The 18,400-nt window shown below is 40.3% G+C and overlaps 1 protein-coding gene across 2 annotated transcripts in view; it reads left to right on the forward strand.

Annotated features, from left to right (window-relative positions):
* The window catches only part of RhoGAP100F (Rho GTPase activating protein at 100F), a 271,546-nt gene that overhangs the window by 84,118 nt on the left and 169,028 nt on the right, over positions 1-18,400 (forward strand). For both annotated transcript variants that reach the window (XM_090386878.1, XM_090386879.1), the window contains exon 2: positions 2,741-2,868. In XM_090386878.1, the coding sequence (XP_090243004.1) occupies positions 2,782-2,868 (87 nt within the window). In that variant the 5' untranslated portion in view covers positions 2,741-2,781. The remainder of the gene's footprint in view (positions 1-2,740; positions 2,869-18,400) is intronic.

Raw genomic sequence — 18,400 nt, forward strand, 5'->3', positions numbered from 1 at the left:
TCGTTTAATTCACGTTGTTGCTCCATTCTCTCGTTGAATTATACTCGCACAATTCCTTGGTATCTGACTACATTCCCAGACGGAGTTGTCGTTTCTTTAGATGAGAGGACGCAACTAATAAATTATAAACTAACTTATATTTATATTGGGCACAATGATTTCAGTAGCACTTCAGGATTTTATTTTATCATTAAGCTACAATAAATTATATCAACAATTAATCTAATTCTAAGATTATCCTTGTTATTTTCTTCCAGTGGAGATAGTAATTTAGTTTTAAAATATTATGCAAAGTTCAAGAATTCAATTATTCGAAAAGTATGTAAAAAAGTCTGAGACATAATATTCTTTGGTCCAAATTAGAAAATTTATATACAGGGTGATTCACTACCAGTGCGACAAACTTGCAGGAGGTGTAGGGGGCACAAAGACGAATCGGAATCACATAGCACTGCAGGGTCCAAATGCCTTCGTCATGCGGTAGAGGACGTTGAACGGGAGGTCGCGTGAACAGCGGGATCGCTGTTCACGCGACCAGCGATCCCGCTGCAAGTCAGCATTTGCGAACCGTTTCTGTTGAAGAAACCAAGTAGCAAAAGTCCTCCGGAGTGGATAATCCGCAGGCTCCAATGATTGGACGCGTTGCAGATGGTATGAATTCATTTGGTTTGTTGACAGTATCCTCCATACAGTGGATTGGGAAATACCCAATCGTTGGCCTATCGCTCGAGTACTCGTACTCGGATTGCCTTCTGCAAGACGTAGGACATTCTCCTCATTGTCTGATGTCCTCGTCGTTCGCTCTCGATTCATGGTACCTCTAGTGAAACAACCAGTCTCACGTAACCTTCTGTGCACACGTGCGAAAATCGTATGATGAGGAGCACGCCTGTGCGGGAAACGTTCCTGGTACAAGCGCAGAGTGGCGCGCCCATTACAGTCCGCAGCTCCATACGCGAGGTGCATGTCGGCCAGTTCAACGTTTGAATACTCGTCCATCCTACTGCCTCGGGAACCGGTTCGCAAATGCTGACTTCCAGCGGGATCGCTGTTCACGCGACCTCCCGTTCAACGTCCTCTACCGCATGACGAAGGCATTTCGGACCCTGCAATGCTATGTGATTCTGATTCGTCTTTGTGCCCCCTACACCTCCTGCAAGTTTGTCGCACTGGTTGTGAATCACCCTGTATAAACGTATGCGATTCTGAAAGGTTTTAGAGTCATGGCTGTCATTTAAAGCAGTTTTGAATGGCAATATCTTAATAACAATAAGCAAAGAGCAAACAGCAAATAGCACTCACTGTATTGGTTTCTTCTTGTGGCTACAAAACGTCCCCGAATTTTTGAAAATACTGGATGGCCACATTTAAAGCTTTCCTTAGAGGTGTCTGGAGTGAGATTTAATTGAGGCAATATAACCAAATTTGGCAGATATGTTCTTCAAAGGATCTGGCAGAGAAGTACACAAAACTGAAAATTATTTCCATCAATCACCACCAAGTATAAAAGTATATGCATACCCTACTCCACTCAATCTTTAACATGGAATGAAAAAAGTAAGATGTTGCAGATGAGGATACTGTAATTAGGAGCACAATACCTCTCACCGTACCATAGCGAGTTCGATTGTGCAGGTTCTACTACCAAAATGGAAGCAATGTAGCAGGAGTAATTTGGCATTGCAGACATTGCAAATATCAGCGAAGAGATCAGACCATGTAGTGTCAGAAAAATTATTGCACGGTTCGAGCAGTCTGGGGGTGAGGATAGGAGGTGGACGCAAATCCCTGACCTAAGAACAGGCATCTGTAGAGGTGGTGTACCTGTATCGGCACAAGAAGGCAAGAAGAACAATACAAATTACGGTTCTTTTGTCTTCTTGTGCGGATACCGTGCACGTGAAATCTCATATGCGATAGTGTGGAAGGTGTTGTGTGATGTTTGCAGTTCTCTCAACTTCTTGGCACGAATGGAAGTAGACACCAAGTGGCGATGGATAATTCTTTAAAAAGATGAGGTCCATTTCCACTTGAATGGGACTGCAAACACCCAAAACTACACAATTTGGCCCACCCCATTTATGGTGTACCGTACAGTTATGTGTCGGTGTATTTAACGGAGCATTTATTCAGCCATTTCTTAAGAAAATCGCCCTATTCTACCTGTAAAGTGTTCGCTCACCTCCCAATGATACCGAGCCAGGATAGCGACTGCTGTCATTCCACAACTGCAACAGTAGTGATCCAAGGCGGGTTACTTGCACTTATTGGAGACAGATTGTGTTCTGTAGGTTGATAGATTGACTTCTGAAATGGACCATGCTGTTATTCGAGTTTGGTACATCGAGGCATATGTACAGTACCACTCTCAATGAATCCAGTATTGGAACAGCTAGTACCGTACAGTGGGTGTCGTTGTAATGTACTTGAAAATTCCATTAAGAGTTGCCAATATTACTGTTACACGAAACTTCAAGCAATTTTTGAAAGTAACTTTGCTTTTCATGTAATTCTCTTTCCTATACTCCAAGAACATGTACCATCAAATTTAGTTGCATTTGTCGCATTAGATCACATTCCGGACATTTATATTTTTATCTCATTGCGGGCATCCGGCAATTTACTACCGTGTGTGTGTGTGTGTGTGTGTGTGCGCGCGCGCGCGCGTTTATATATATATATATGCACACACACACACATATATATATATATTTATTTATTTATATTCATTTATTTGTAGGTGATATCTCTAATGTGAAGTGAAGGCAGCACGTGGCACACATGAACTCGCTCCAACACCCTCCGCGGCTGCGAGAAAAAGTGAAGCACATTATAAATTCCACGATGCTTTGCTGCGGGCGAAGGAAGGTGAGTATTGCTAATTGGCAGTAGCAGTATCTGATCAACTGAATATGAATATTAAGTTGTTCAAGTAAGATGTTCTGAAAATGTTCAGCTGGATTCAGATCCAGAACTGTGTTGGAAGTTGCATATTAATCGCATTGGCATTATTCTCCTTAAACCACTGTTGCAAACAATGCTCAGCTCTGCGTCACCATGCTTTGACATCAGATCATTGTTCTTGACAGAAATACGCCATTCTACAAACAATAACCACAATTCCGATAAGGCGTGTCACAATAGAAAGCTATTGTTTCGTCGATGATAAGGAATGGACCATGTCAAAACCATGAAAAACCGACTCATGCCATCATGCTATGATGGCATGAGCCTGAGATCACCTCCAAAGTTCTTCACAGATGAATTGTTGAGCACATGCCAAACCCAGATGCACTCATCTTATGCCTAGTCTGATTTGCATAATTCAAAACTCCCTATTACCTTCTACACTGCTGTTATGTTCAATGCAATGCTCAGCTCTTCACACCAGGATAGGCGTTGAAATGCATGGGAAGACAGCTTTCACTTATGAGCGTGCTACATGACCATGGTAGCCCGTTCTATGAAGTATTTTTATGATGGCTGTCTGACGTGTCCTATATTTTTCATTATTTTTTTTAAATTATTAATAATAGTAGTACCGACATATGATGCAAGAAAGCAAGCTCATAAAGCATTAGGCAAAAAAAAAATAATAAAATAAAATAAAAAAACTACCCATTTCACCTATACATTCCCTCCAATAGCTTTTCTAGTTCTTCCCTAAATTTATTTAAGCTACCAAATTCCACAAGAATAGATGGAAGTTTGTTCCAGTAATCAACCATCCGCTGGCTAAAGGCAAACTTCCGCGCATCTATTCTGCAACCATCCTTCCTGAATTTGAATTTATGTTCCCTCATGTGTGTAGTCTGAGCAAGAGGAAGAATTCCATCGGCACTGAGCTTGCTCAATCCATTAAGAGCCTTAAATACTTCAATCAGATCATCTCGCAGGTGTCTAGTCTCCAGACGCTGCAATATGCAGAACTGAAGCCTTTCTTGGTAAGATCACCTATTCATTCCCTTCACCAATCTCTTGCCCTTCTCTGCACCCGTTCTAGCTGATCCAATTCCTTCATAAAATGAGGCCTCAAAGGCTTGTATGCAGTACTCAAGATGCGGCATAATCACCTCCTTATCCCTACTAGCCAAGTTCCTGTATGTCACTGACAAAACCCTATGAGCTGGCCTGGCAGCTTTCCTGCACTGCTCAGAGAACTTCAATACCTGACTGCACAACTCCCCCCCCCCCCTTCAGTCTTTTTCATTTTCATTTACCCTGAGTGTAGTGTCACAGAATTGGTAGGTTAATCTGGGATTACTGCTACCCAGAATCTCCGATTAACGTATTTTTATCTGTGAACAGCTCATTAATGGTGTCGGTCTTTTCGATTTATTTTCGATATCCGCTTCAACTATCGACGTATGTCAGTTACTCCACGTGGCTACATGCTGTGGGGGGATCCTTAATAGCGTGGAATTAATGGCCATCTTATCTTCTGCTCTCACCACTGGAGTATGCAGTTTAAAACAGTTGATTTTGGGTATCTGAATGTTTCTGTAATCTGGTGAATGGACATGGCGGGTGTATGATGAAACCTACGATCATACGTCTTTTGAAGGGATTTAATCATCTTCTCGTATACTATTTTATTCCATACACTGAGTATGACATTGAGTATGCTTGCTTTTGATATCCTATTTTCAACTGCACTAGATTTCCTGCCAAGTGACCTCTGGAATTAACTTTATTTGGAACATTATGGGCTAAGTTGCCAACGTGGCATTAAAAATCAAAAATTAAACATCAGTCAATCTGGAAATAAACATTGCTTCCCAAAAGGGAAGTGACCAATAGCTATACATGTTGGAGGGCAGTGTATATTAAGTGCAGTCATTAGTCAAATTCAAATACGTTTTATGATCACATAATGAAATGATTGAAGTTATAAGTGAAATGATTTAACAAAACTAGAGTTCTCGACTGGCGATGAAGTGTGAATTAAGCTATTACTCCTTAAGCCATTAATACTATAGAATGAGTTAGCTAAAATGTTTTCGACTAAAATTTTGGCTTGTTTAATTCAAATACCGTGTCTGAGTTAGTCGATTTGAAGCGTAGATAGCAAGGTTTTTCCCAAGAAACTGGAGTTTTTCGTCCAGCAAATAGACAAATCGACCATAGAACACACGAAATTAACAGACATAAGACACAGCACGGCAGATGAATTTAATTATTCGGGTGGGAGCACATTCGCGCTGTAATGATTTGTATTTCTTTCAAACATTGAATCAGGCTTTGAGGCATGACACGAGTCCTCTGGAAATCTTGTGCCAATGATGTTCACAATGTAAGCATTGTCATTTATGAGCACAGAGAGAGAGAAAGATTGCTTGTTTGTTTGTTTGTTTGAGAATTTTTTTAGGCCTATCGGCATCTATGGTCATAGTGCGCCAGAGAGAGAGAGAGAGAGAGAGAGAGAGAGAGAGAGAGAGAGAGAGAGAGAGAGAGTGCTAACGTGGTCAAGATTACTCAAGATCATGAGTAATTGCTAAAAGCTATATCCGTTTATAATGTCCATAAACGTTCCTATAATACTTAATATAGGTATACCCATATAATTAAAAGGCTTAAGTGGGATGAAGGATTAACCGTCATACCTCACTTTGAATATATAAGAAAGAAAATGTAAGCAGCACTCTGGATCACCAGACAGGAGCTCGCCAGCCTCAGAAGCCCTCACCTAATGATCCAATAAATGTATTACACCAATTCCGTTGTATGCATCAACTATGTGGTCCCCGGCCCCTGAAAGAAGCATCAAGCTGGGGTGGAATACTGGTTCCTCATTAGGCTAAATAGGATTGCTGAGAAACCGTGCAATAGGATCTTAAAACCGGTCATGTATGCTTACTTAGACATCACACCTTGGATACAAATCATCATTACTAGAAACATTTTAACAGGTAGACTGGACATGCCTAAAGTGGAAAGTTTGATCACTCGTCACGGGTGATGCGACGGAGAATAAATGAGGAAGAACCAATACTCCAGTGCAGCATGACACAGTTAGACTGTCTGGGGAGGCTTTTCCCAGAAAATAGCCCTCGTGGGTAGCACAGTTGGAAGGATCGCCGTCCTCCCCACATCAGGTGAAAAGACCTGAGTTCGAGTCCGGTCAATGAAGAACGGGATTTTTATGGGCCTTTTTCACAACATGGCTGAGTTAGTCGGTTTCAAGCGAGGGTAGAATGGTTTTTTCTCTCGGAAACTCGAGTTTTCCTTCCAGCAAAGAGAAAATCAACCTCAGAACACACGCAATTTATAGACAATATACACGGGGAAATATAGCCTTAGTCGCTGTTGCTCTAAAAAGAAAAAAAAAAACCTACCCAGTAAATACTGTTAAGTTTTTTAATAATTTTTTAATGAAAACCACAAACACGAGAGGTATTAGAACATATAATATTTAGTACCGTTCATGGGTTGGAGGATGAGAAGATGAAATAAGACAACTTGAATTCCATATACACAATCATTAAAAATCCGTAGTCAACTTAATATCATCATCTAATATCCGAAAGATTATATGAACTTTTAACCCTTAAGGCCATCTATCTTGGCAGGATTTGGCGCCTTAAACATTCGGGCACTCTGGCGGATTTGCGATTTGAACAGAGTGAACAGCTATTTGAAAGAAAAGTAACGCTGAGAGAGAAAAAGAAAACCCAGTTTTTAGATGCAGAGGAAGCAATACTTGTAATGTGCTTATGACAAAAGAGAGATTAGAAGACATTTGTTGACATTATACTTGAACTTTTGTAGATTGCAATTTTCTGGAAATACGTATGAAGGAAGGTTGTTCCAGAAAACGGAAATTGAATGAATAAATGAGGAAGAAGAAAGGTTGGTTCTGTGAGTTTGAAGTTGAGCAGTGAAATGATGTTCACTGGTTGTAGCACGTGTTCAAACTGCTTTGAAAGAGAGAGCAGGAATTATAGAATCCAATTCAGAACAAGTGTCCATGGCAGTATCTGTAGAAAAGGCATGCAGAAGAAACAACGTCCATGAGGCGGACAGAGTGGAGAGACTCTGTTAGAGATTAGCCATTAATTAACCTAACTGCCCTCTTTTGAATGGAATCTAGAAAACTGAGAGAGGTTTTAGGAGCAAACTATTATTATTTTTAGGCCATCCGAATAATTAAATTTATCTGCCGTGCAGTATGTCTGATGTCTGTTAATTGTGTGTGTTATATGATCGATTTGTCTGTTTTGCTGGACGAAAAACCTTAGTTTCTGGGGGGAAAACCTTGCTATCTACACCAGAGACCGACTAATTCAGCCACGGGGTGAAAAAAAAAAGCACATTAAATTTCCTCGCGTCGTCGACGAGATTCTAACTCGGGCCTTTTCCACCCGGTGTGGGGAGGACGGTAACGATACCACTGAACTAAAAGCGCAGGCAAGTTTTTGGCGCACCGTCCCAGATGTGGGAACAATATTCCATGGTAGGGCAGATTTGCAATTTGTACAGATTGAACAGCAGTTTAGAAGAAAAGTAACGCCGAGAGCGAAAGAGAAAACCCAGTTTTTTAGAGGCAGAGGAAGAAATATTTGTAATGTGCTTATGACAAGAAAAATTAAAGTCACGATAACCCCCAAAAGAGATATATGATCTTGCCTAGAAATCGAAGTGTCATCGAAGATAAGCAAAGGAGTAGACGATTCTTGCGAGATACAAGACAGGACTGAGTTTTAGAAGTATTGAAATCAACAAAGTTATCTTTGCCCCACTGGAGAATTACCTGGAGATCAGCATTTAAAGAATTGGTATTTTGTATATTCGAGAAGTTCAAGCCGTTTAGCAGAGCAAGGTTTCTCAAACAGGAAGGTAGAATGCAATGTGCTATTATCAGCAAAATTATGGATAGGATTTCTGGTCAATGGAAGAAGTTCATTAACATACAAGAGGAAAAGAGTGGAAGATAGAATGAACCCTGGGGGAACACCAGCATTAGTGGAGAAGTTAAATGAAAGAGAGCCAGCTACCGTCATCCGCAGTGAGTGGTCAGAGAGAAAACTGGATAACCAATAACAAAAAAGTTGGCAAACCATAAGATGGAAGCTTATTTAGAAGATCTTAGGCCAAACACGATCAAAAGCCCTTGACATGTCCAGGACAACTGCTTGAGTTCCATTAAACTTTTCCATTGAATTTGTCCATAGATGGGTAACATTAGCCAGAATATCACCAGTGGATCAACACTGACGGAATACAAACTGGCGATGTTGATCAGATCGTCGGAAGGTTTCTAGATAGTTTAAGAGTTGGCGGTGAATTGATTTCCCCATTAGTTTAGAAAGAGTAGAAGTAATTGCAATGATAGCTGGATGGGAGGGACTTGTCATCCCTTTTTAGGAACTGGCTGGATATGAGGAAATTTCCAAGCAGAAGGGACAACACCTTTGGAATAAGAAAGTGAAAAAAGGGGGACACAGAAAAGGAGTAAGTTCGGGAGCACAGGTTTTGAGAAGAAGTGGAGAAATACCAACATCAGCTAGAGTTTCTTAGCATCAAGATTCGTAAAAATCCTTCTGACATGCTTTTGACCACAGGAGGCATTGAATGGAGCGTACTGGGAATACAGTAGTGGGTGGTGGTTTACCAAGATCATTAATACACGAGTTGGAAGAAAAACAGGATGTTAGCAGGTCAGCTTTATCCATGACTGAAGTGGCAATAGAACCATCTGGTTTTGACAAAGGTGTGAACAGAGATGGGTAAAAGTTGCGGCTAATAGCTTTAGCAAGAGACCGGAATGCTGCGCTGCCATTTGGACAAGAAGCTAGGTTTCTACTCTTAGCCTGTTGAAAATCTAGTTTGGACTGATTAATAACTGATTTACAATTGTTGCGAGCTTTGGTGTAGGCAGAAAATTAAACTGAAGAATTGGAAACTAGCCAATTAAGATATGCAGCATTCTTCTCATGAACAGACTTAGCACATTTATTGGAAAACCAAGGTACAGATAAAGGACGAGATTTTAAGGTGGAGTGTGGAATAAAAGATTTCATCCCTACAAGAATAATTTCAATGACATGATCTGTGCAAACGTTAATATCAGAAGATTTGAAACAGTAATCAGACCAAGGAAAAGAAGAAAAAAATCTTGCAGATCATTCCATTTGCATTATTGTAATGCCACACAACACGAGGTTGGGAATAGCCATGACAGAAAGGCTATATTGGAGAAGAGACAATCGCCAAGTTGCGATCTGAGCTGCCTAGAGGACTACTTACCTCAACTGTGTACTTAGAATGGTTGTTTGCTAGAAAAAGATCAAGCGTGTTGGCTGTGCGAGGCCATTTGTAATTGCCATGCTCAGCATCTCGTCCAGCTGGGTCCGTGACTAGAAAACGGAAGCCAGCCGGAGTTGTGAACATTAAAATCACCAAGGAAAATTACCTCACTTTTAGGAAAGTTGGACTGGAGGAAGTCAAGTTTCAAAGAGAAGAAGTAAAAGAGTTCCAAGTGATTAGTGGAGTTGTGAGAACGAAAGAGGCAACAGACGAATTTTACAGAAGGTTCTAGAGAGATTTTAAGCCAAAGAAGATCGAAAAGAGTAGATTCCAAATTACTAAGTCTCTGACAGGAAATATCAGAACGAACAAATTTGAACATAGACCCAGAAAAAGTAAGTACAGATAAACACATAAGAAAGTAATCTTTGGTAACGTGTAGCAGCAGATTCAAATATAATAAGAACAGTAATTTAATATTCACATGTGCTCTGCGTTACGATTTTTCAAATATTGTAAATAAGATTTTGTAAATAAATTTGTAAATAATGGAATAATGTAACCACACCCTCCACCCATATACTTTTTACGGGTGTCTAGAAAGAGAAATAAACAGATAATAATAAGAAGAAGAAGAAGGAGGAGGAGGAATAGGGAGGAAGGAGCCTGATAGACCTCACTGAGCAACAGAAGACAGCGACAGTTAACCTGAAGGATTACTTCCAGAAATACACAGCAGCACTCCACCAGGCCATAAGGAAGATAGACAAGCGGTATACCCACTCAACCTAAACGAGGAGTCCCCCCAACCAGGAGATATAAACAAAGCTAGAAAGACGGGCAGAGAAGACACTCCATGGCAGACATTACAATGATCTCCATCAGGACCACATTGATAAAACTGCTTCCAATGCCTGGCTCACGAGCGGGATGCTCTTCCCCGAGACTGAAGAATTTATGCTCGCCATCCAAGACCAGGTAATCAACACCAGGAACTATAGAAAATACTTCGCTAAGGAGCCCGGAGTGTTAGATGACAGATGTTGACGATGCCACCTGGCCTCAGAAACTATCCAACACATCACTGCGGGATGCAAGGTGATCACCCAGACTGAGCACACTCATAGACACGACCAGGTAGCGAGCATAATATATCAGAAGCTAGCAAGGAAATACCAGTTGGTCGAAGAAAGTGTACCATACTACAAGGCAGTACTATAGAACCCCAGGCAGTACAATAGAGCCCAACCCACAAGATGTACTGGGACCGCGCCATAATAACGGATAGGACAATCCCTCACAACAGACCGGACATAACCCTAGTGGACAAGAAGGAATAAGCTACCTATCTGATTGACATAGCGGTACCCAACACTGGCAACCTGCAGAAAACCCATGGGGAAAAATCAGGAAGTAAACGAAACCAAGACAGGAGATCAAAGAGATGTGGCATATGCAACAAGTAGCGACTATCCCGATCATCGTGTCAACCACAGGTATGGTGCCAAAGACCCTACATAACAGCCTAGCAGCAATAGGTCTCCCAGCGAACGCCTACAAGGAACTCCAAAAAGTCACAATGCTGAACACCTGTAGGATTGTCAGAGAGTTCCTCCACCAACAGTAACATCAGACATAACAACAAACACCCTGTGTACTTGGTAGCAGTACCCGTCACGAGGTGGAATCCCCAATCAGGGAGAAATAATATAAGAGCAGCAATAATAATAATAATAATAATAATAATAATGATGATGATGATCAGCATATCCTGATTTTTCGTTCATAACAAAAAATGGCAATAATAAATAAAACAAAAATTTTTACAGATTCATAAAGCCTAATATCAAATTTGCAAAATTGCGAATCATTTAAAAAATAAAAACAGGTATAAAATTAAAATTAAACAAATGGAGGGAAGGCGAAACTCAATTTATACCGAATTTTCTAAAATAGTCTTCCAGAAAGTGCTGAGCAAAGCACGTTTCACTTAATCTGAGACACTGGGAAATAACCATAATAATCGACAAAACATGACAACATAAAAGCTGTTGAATTTCGTTAATGGTGAAATTCGAAAGCTTTTATTAAGTCATTCCGTTCGCTCTTTGGAAAAAAAATAGAATAATTAGATCCAATTTTAAAATGACTGAGGTAACACCCACGTTTTTTACAGTCGATCTGAAAATACTGCACTATTCTTTCCGAATACAAACCGATCAATGGTCACATGCTGAGAGATTTTATATAAACCTTAGCCCACAACATGTATTTACACACTTCGGAAGTGATGGTTAATTCCACTACCGTCTGCATATCCGATGGATATGCAGACGGTAGTGCCAATTAAAAGTAGGATAAAAAATCTGTGTATCTTGTGGGGGGGGGGGGGGGTTCACAAGCTAATAGATTAACAGTAGCAGCAGGCACAGGTGAAAGTGATTCTTGCACTGCTTCTATTAGAACATGCAGCAGTTCGTAAAGCAAGATGTCGGGATTGCAAGGCCTGATGTAGGTCATATTAGAAAAGGGACATACGTGGGCTGTATTAGGGTAACTAAGAGTAAGAACAGGTACATGTATACTTGCATCTACACCAATGCTAGGAGTATAGTAAATAAATGTAATGAATTCGAAGTGCTGGTTAAGTCATCAAATGCAAACAGTTTGGGGATATCAGAGAAGTGACGTCACTAAGATATAAGGGATGCAGAACTTGAATATTTGCCCAAATTATTGCCCTTAGTTGCCCATATTATTCGCTGTATGATTCCTTTTGCCTCAAAGGCGGTATTTTTGTGCACATGTCTGTTCCGATATTCCCTATCAGAGACTTGGTAATTTGGAATCTCCTCTTTTCGATCTTCTCTGGCTTAAAATCTCTCTCTCTCTCTCTCTCTCTCTCTCTCTCTCTCTCTCTACCTCATTGTGTCAAATTCATCTGCTGTCTCTACCGTTCTCCCAACTCCACTAATCACTTGGAGCTCTTTGACTTCCTCTCTTTGCAACTTGACTCTCTCCAGTCCAACTTTCCTAACAGTCAGGCAATTTTCCTTGGTGATTTTAATGTTCACAACTCCAGCTGGCTTCCGTTTTATAGTCACACCAACCCAGCTGTGACTATAAATGCTAATTGCAATTACTAATGACCTTGCACAGATTGTTCATTTACCTACAAGAATACCGGATAATCCTGACAATACAGCCAACGCGCTTGATCTTTTTCTCACAAACAACCCTTCTAAGTACACGGTCGAAGTGAGAGGTCCTGTAGATCTGCACCTCAGATCACAATTTGCTGATTGTCTCTTCTCCAATGGAGCCTTTATCTCATGGCTATTCCCAACCTCGTATTGTTTGGCATTACAAAAATGCAAAATGGGATGACCTGCGAGATTTCCTTTCTTCTTTTCCTTGGTCGGATTACTGTTTCAAAACTTCTGATGTCAACGTTTGCTCAGATCGTGTCAGTGAAATTATTCTTGCAGGAATGGAATCCTTTATCCCACACTCAACTTTAAAATCTCGTCCTTTATCTGTACCTTGTTTTTCCAATAAATGTGCTAAATCTGTTCAAGAGAAGAACGCTGAATATCGTAATTGGCTTGTTTCTAATTCTTCAGTTTCATTTTCTGCCTACATCAAAGCTCGTAACAATTGTAAAGCAGTTATTAATCAGTCCAAACTAGAGTTTGAACAAGCTAAGAGTAGAAAACTTGCTTGTTGCCCTAATGGTAGCCAAGCATTCTGGTCTCTTGCTAAAGCTGTTGGCCGCAACTTTTGCCCATCTCTGCTACCACCTCTGTCCAAACCAGATTGTTCTGTTGTCACTTCAGCCAAGGATAAAGCTGACCTGCTAGCATCCCATTATTTTTCTTCCAACTCATGTATTAATGATCTTGGTAAAACACCTCCCACAATTCCCAACACGCTCCATTGAATGCTTCCTGTGGTCTTCCGTCAAAAGGATGTCAGAAGGATTTTGACGAATCGATGCTAAGAAAGCTCCAGGTCCCGATGGTATTTCTCCACTTGTTCTCAAAACCTGTGCTCCTGAACTTACTCCTGTTCTTTGCCGCCTTTTTTCACTTTCTTATTCCAAAGGTGTTTTTCCTTCTGCATGGAAATTCTCATATCCAGCTAGTTCCTAAAAAGGGTGATAAATCCCTCCCATCCAATTATCGTCCCATTGCAATTACTTCTATTCTTTCTAAAGTAATGGAGAAAACAATTAATTGCCAACTCTTAAACTACCTAGAAACCTTCCATCTGATCAACGATCGCCAGTATGGATTCCGTCAGTGTCGATCCACTGGTGATATTCTGGCTTATGTTGCCCATTTATGGACTAATTCAATGGAAAGGTTCGCTAAAACACAAGCAGTTGCTCTTGACATCTCAAAGGCTTTCGATCGCATAAAAGTCTTCTAAACAAGCTTCCATCTTATGGTTTGCCAACTGTTTTTTGTAATTGGTTATCCAGTTTTCTCTCCGATCGCTCACTGAGGGTGATGGTAGATGGCTCTCTGTCCTTTAACTTCTCCACTAATGTCTGTGTCCCCCAAGGTTCAGTTCTTTCCCCCACTCTTTTCCTCTTGTATATTAATGACTTTCTTCCATTGACTAGAAATCCTATCTATAGTTTGGCCGATGATAGCACATTGCAATTCACTTTCCATTTTGAGAAACCTTGCTCCGATCAATCAGCTTCAACTTCTCGAAAATCTGATACCAATTCCTTAAATTCCACATCTCCAGGTAATTCTCCAGTGGGGCAAAAACAACTTAGTTGATTTCAATCCTTCTAAAACTCATCCTTGTCTTATATCTCGCAAAAAGGATTCTTCTGCTCCTATGAATATCTTTGGTGACACTCCGATTTCTAGGCAAAATGATATATCTCTTTTGGGGATTACACTGACTTCTAATCTCTTGACACAAGCACATTACAAATATTGCTTCCTCTGCATCTAAAAAACTTGGTTTTCTCTTTCGCTCTCGGCGTTACTTTTCTTCCAAACAGCTGTTCACTCTGTACAAATCCCGCCCTATCATGGAACATTGTTCCCACATATGGGGGTGGTGCCCCCAAAACCTCTCTCAGGCTTCTTGATTCCGTTCAGAAGAGGGCTGTTTGGTTAATTAATGATTCATCTCTAACAGTCTCTCCACTCGCGGTCTCATAGACGTACTGTTTCTGCTCCATGCCTCTTCTACAGGTATTTCCAAGGGCACTGTTCTTCTGAATTGGCTTCTACAATTCCGCTCTCTCTTTCAAAACAGTCCGAACAAGTGCCGCCACCAGCCAATATCCATTTACCGTCCAACTTCAAACTCACAGAACCAACTTCCCATCTTCCTCGTTTATTCATTCAACTACCGTTTTCTGGAACGAAATTACAGTCTACAGAAGTTCAAGTCCAATGTGAACAAATATCTTCTTTCGTCTTCTCAATCTCCAACCCAAGCACGGTACTAAGTACTGTAGGTTCTAATACCTCTCGTGTTTGGGGTTTACATAAAAAAAAAGAATATGGGGAGTACAATGTATACATGTGTGTATGTATGTATGACATACATACCCAATATTCTTCCTGATGAGGTAGAACATGCATTGAAAAAAATGAAGAATCAGAAAGCCCCGGGGGAAGATGAAGTTACTGTAGAGTTGTTAAAATTGGGAGGAAGAGGCATAACACAAAAACTGGCAAGGTCATAAGCCACGATCATAAGCCATTGTGGTCATAAGCCACGATCCCAAAGAATTAGAGGAAAATCTTAATCAGTTATGCACAGTTAGTAAGGATTTTGGACTAAAGATGAACATGGCTAAAACAAAAGTAATGATGAACAAGTATGCCACAGAAAGGGAAATAATGATTGAAGGTGCAGTAATTGAAAAGGTCTGGGACAAGTTATTAGCTGTAATAATGATAAATGGCTGGAAGTCAAGAGAACAATAAATTTTGGATGGATAGCATTCAGGAAATATAGTCACATACTGAAGAGCAATATCCCAGTTTGTCTGAAACGTAAAATAATGAACCAATGTATACTCCCCACCATGACTTATGGAAGTGAAACTTGGGCACTCACCAAAAGAATGGAAGAGAAGCTGAGAACTACACAGCGAAGAATGGAACGAATTATATTGGGAATCAGACTGTTAGATAAGAAGAAAAACACATGGATTAGGCAGCAAACTCAAGTAAAGGACATTCTTATCAAAACTAAAGAACTAAAATGGTCTTGGGCAGGAAGACATGATGACAGATGGACTAAGAAAATAACAGAATGGTACCCAAGAGGAGCTAAAAGAAAACCTGAAAGACAAAGGCGGAGATGGATAGACGAAATTCATGAGTTTGTTGGTAGTAAATGGATGGCCAGTGCTCAAAACAGAAGGAACTGGAAAGTTGCTGGAGAGGCCTTCATCCTGCAGTGGATTGAAAATGGCTGATGATGATGATGATGATGTATGTATGGGCACCCTGTATATGGTTGTTCACAGACTAATGTCCATCTCCACCTAGTGTCACAGTGATGAAATACAGAAACTCTGTAAAACGGGCCTGACGTGTGGTTAATGAATGTATATGCAGTGTTAATGAATATCCTGTAGCATGTGTTGTGTGACAGGCTCTTTGCGACCAGGAGCAGCCATCACCTGGACAACTGCTGCCGAGTGGCCGTCTTCGGTACGTTGAGCAGGACCTGTTTCCATTATTTTATTGCATCCAATGGAGGTAGTACAAAACCAGTGGATATACTGACCGCGTACTCAGGTTGTCCAATCCTGAATACCGTACTATCTTAGCCACGGGCCTTTTTCTACGGGTCTGTGCGTAATGCAAAAAATCCCATATCCATAGGAGGTATTGCTGTCGATTGGTTGGTTGACCCGAATCTATAGTAAAAGTAAAGTTAAAACTATTTACATACAAAATTTACAAGATAAAAAGATAAAAAAGACAGAGAAGGGTATAATTCTTATCGTTGTCATGCTAAAACCACGGGAAAAGTACAATGTATACAGAAGGAAGGAAGGGGAGGTATGCTCTTAGTTAAGCAGCACATAAAATATAAGGCAGGCATCCTGTTGACATGGGTGGCCAGTGTAATGCCGAGTCAGTTTGGTGTGATATAAGCACTGGGAAAGAAATAATAAGAGTAGCATTGTATTATAGGCCTAATGATTCTGATTTTTTTTTTTTTTTTTTTTTTGATTTGGTAGTTGTTGGCGCATCGGCTTCTGTGGCCATATTGCACCTCCCAAGGTTTTTGCAGTACTTTGATCCAAGCCCGAGGCGGGAATCGAACCCGCGACCTTTGGGTTGCCGGGCAGGTACTTTACCCACTCGGCTAGCCCGGTCGGCAATGATTCTGATGAGTACAACGAACAACTGTACACAAAAATAGATTGAGGTAATAAATCAGAATGTCTTATAATGGGGAATGGAATTTTAACTTCCCGGATATTGCCTGGAACTTGTGGATTGGTCATTCACAGACTAGCATGCCTTTTGTGGATTCACTGAATGACTGTTTTCTAGAGCAGCATGTTGGGGAGGCAACAAGAGAGAGAGAGAGAGAGAGAGAGAGAGAGAGAGAGAGAGAGAGAGAGCAGTACAGTGACTCCCTGACTTTACGTAAGTTTTCGCCGGCCGGTGCAAACTTAAAAAATAAAAAAATCGTGGAAACGTATTTTGCATCCCGTAGGAATAAATGGAGGGAGGTATCGTGAAAATATCGCATTGTGAACCCAATAACACATTGTGTTTTTTTGGTAATTCGTTCCAAGACCTCGGAAGTTGAAATTTTCGTCATATTAATAAGCTATTTATCTCTCCAAAAGGTCATTTTTATAATGGAAATTGCACTACCCTTTCATCGTTATCATATGTTCCGTTATAAGAATCAATTTTGAACGCCTTCGTGATATTTTTCTAAAACACATTTCTGGAGGTCACTACCATAAACAATAAAAACAATTTGCACTTTCTGGTTTACTGGGCTTTTCTGTTAGTGCATCTAATTATTAACAGGTAGTAAAGTCAATCTTATTGCATTTGCAATAATCCCGATAACTGGAATTATGTGGGTTTTTAAGTTATTATGGTGAAATGTGTTCCCCCTTCACTGAAATCTTCAATCATATAAAAAACATAAATAAATTTTCAGAATCTTCTCTTCATTCCTATTTACTTATTAAAATAGTGAAAGGAAAGAGACCAACGGAAAGTGCAAGTGTTGGCAGTGCTAACGACAAGATTCAAAATTGATTTAGAAATGATGATTAATTAAGAAGTACGAAGCAGGACAAAGTTTGTCATCTACTGCACGGAATTAGGTCTCGCTGCTTCAACAGTGAATACTATTTTAAGGGACAGTGCGCGTATAAAAGAACATGTTAAAGGATCAACGTATTTCACACCAGAGTCAGTTCACTCCAACAGTGAAGTGATCACAAAACATTGTTCAGGTGCTACATCGAAGATGAAAAAGCTATTAATAATATGGATGGAAAATCAGATTCAGAAGCAAGTGCCCTTGAATCTTACGGCCATTACAGCAAGAAGTATTTATGAAGATAACGATAAGTATGGCAAACCCCAAGCCAAGTTCGTGGCAAGAAATGGGTGGTTTAATAGGTTCAAGCATCACGCTGTTTTCCAAAACATTAAAGTATGCGGTAAAGTCGCCAGTGTCGATTATGCAGCTGCAGAGAAATTTTGTGATGTATTGGAAAAAAAACCCTTCTTAATCTCCACAGCCCTCAATTTCCGCAGCGGCGTGCTTATCAGCTGGAGAGTTAATTCTGGCGACGATGCTCGAAAGGTAAAACTTGCTGACGTCATGCCTGTCTCCTCTATCTTTTTGTAATTTTGTAATTTTGAAATTTTTTGTAATTTTGTACACTTTTGTAATTTTTCCTGCGCATGAGATAAAAAAAATTGAATAAATAATTCTATTTATTTATTCGTCGAACATTTCTTTTTTGCTTCTATCAAATTCAGCGCGCATAGTTGTGAGTGTGGAATTTCCCTAAATGCTTATTTAGGGAAATTCCGACTTACGTAAAATTCGACTTACGTAGCGTTCCGCGGAACGCAACCCTTACGTTAATCGGGGAGTGGCTATTCTTGGTCTGATT

This window comes from Mastigoproctus giganteus, chromosome 12 (assembly GCF_048544385.1).
Source record: "Mastigoproctus giganteus isolate SK-2022 chromosome 12, ASM4854438v1, whole genome shotgun sequence".
In the NCBI taxonomy this organism is placed as follows: domain Eukaryota; kingdom Metazoa; phylum Arthropoda; class Arachnida; order Uropygi; family Thelyphonidae; genus Mastigoproctus; species Mastigoproctus giganteus.